The sequence below is a fragment of the Psammomys obesus genome, unplaced genomic scaffold (genome assembly GCF_907164565.1).
Source record: "Psammomys obesus unplaced genomic scaffold, mPsaObe1.curated_primary_1811, whole genome shotgun sequence".
Lineage (NCBI taxonomy): Eukaryota > Metazoa > Chordata > Mammalia > Rodentia > Muridae > Psammomys > Psammomys obesus.
The window spans coordinates 40,808,248-40,809,329 of NW_026591086.1; the positions used below are offsets into that span (position 1 = coordinate 40,808,248).

Here is a 1,082-nt window from a genome sequence, read left to right on the forward strand (position 1 = left end):
GGCCGGGGCCTGCAGCCCGCTCGCCCCGCACAGGGCCCCGGCCGGCACGGCCGCCCCGGGCCCGGGGGCGCTGGGCCCCGCGTTCCCGGGCACCTACTGCTTGCCCAGCCCTGCGCCCTCCCTGCTCTGCAGCCTGCCGCCCGCCGACTCGCCCTTCGTCTACTCCAAGCCGGCGGCGGGCTTCTTCGGCGGGGGTGGCAGCCCGGAACCCGGGACCGCGGGGACCCCGCCGGGGGAAGCCTCCACGCCGCCCTTGCCGCCTCCAACGCTGCTGGACGAGGTGGAGCCGCTAGACCTGGAGAGCCTGGCCGCCTGGAGCGAGGAGGACCAATACACCTGGTATTGACGAGCTCCGCCGCGGTCCCCCAGACCCTGAGTTGTGAGGCCCAGGATGCGGGGGCGGGGCGTGGGAGGCAGGGGACCCCGAGGCCTAGCAGGTGCCAAGCCCTGAGCTTCGCATGGAGGCAGGAACCTGTTTTATGATAGTGCTTCTTGCTCCGACTGGGGACTGGGGAGGAACTGGTCTCTGCCATCTGCCTTGTGCTCTCCTCTTTGCTGATTACCGGGTCCCAAGCGCCTCCTTAAGCCTTAAATGCACAACTCATGTCATCTTGTCGCTCAGTCCTGCTCTTTATCCGAGTGTGTGTGTGGAGGAGGCTTGTCTTCAGCCCTCCACTGCTTATATTGGACAGGATTGCTGTCCTAACATCCGAAGCCTCCTAGTGATGGTTTCTTCTCAGATATCTGCACTTGCAGTTGAGTCCGTCTGTTATGTGTGCCCTCTCTGTATTTTCACTGATAACCTTTCGGCTATGGGTTTGATTATTAAAGATGTGCTCTCCTTGTATGTCAGAAGTGAAGGCTCCTTAGGGAGTGGAGTGAGCAGAGAGAGAGAGAGAGACACTTCTTCTTCTTCTTCTTCTTCTTCTTCTTCTTCTTCTTTTTCTTCTTCTTCTTTTTCTTCTTCTTCTTCTTCTTCTTCTTCTTCTTCTTCTTCTTCTTCTTCTTCTTCTTCTCCTTCTTCTCCTTCTTCTTCTTCTCCTTCTTCTCCTTCTTCTCCTTCTTCTCCTTCTTCTCCTTCT

The 1,082-nt window shown here is 58.3% G+C and overlaps 1 protein-coding gene across 2 annotated transcripts in view; it reads left to right on the forward strand.

The window, feature by feature from the left end:
• Nucleotides 1–1,082, forward strand: part of Slain1 (SLAIN motif family member 1) — a 55,284-nt gene that overhangs the window by 747 nt on the left and 53,455 nt on the right. For both annotated transcript variants that reach the window (XM_055609927.1, XM_055609928.1), the window contains exon 2: nt 1–339. This exon is cut by the window's left edge and continues 9 nt beyond it. In XM_055609927.1, coding sequence (XP_055465902.1) covers nt 1–339 — 339 coding nt within the window. The remainder of the gene's footprint in view (nt 340–1,082) is intronic.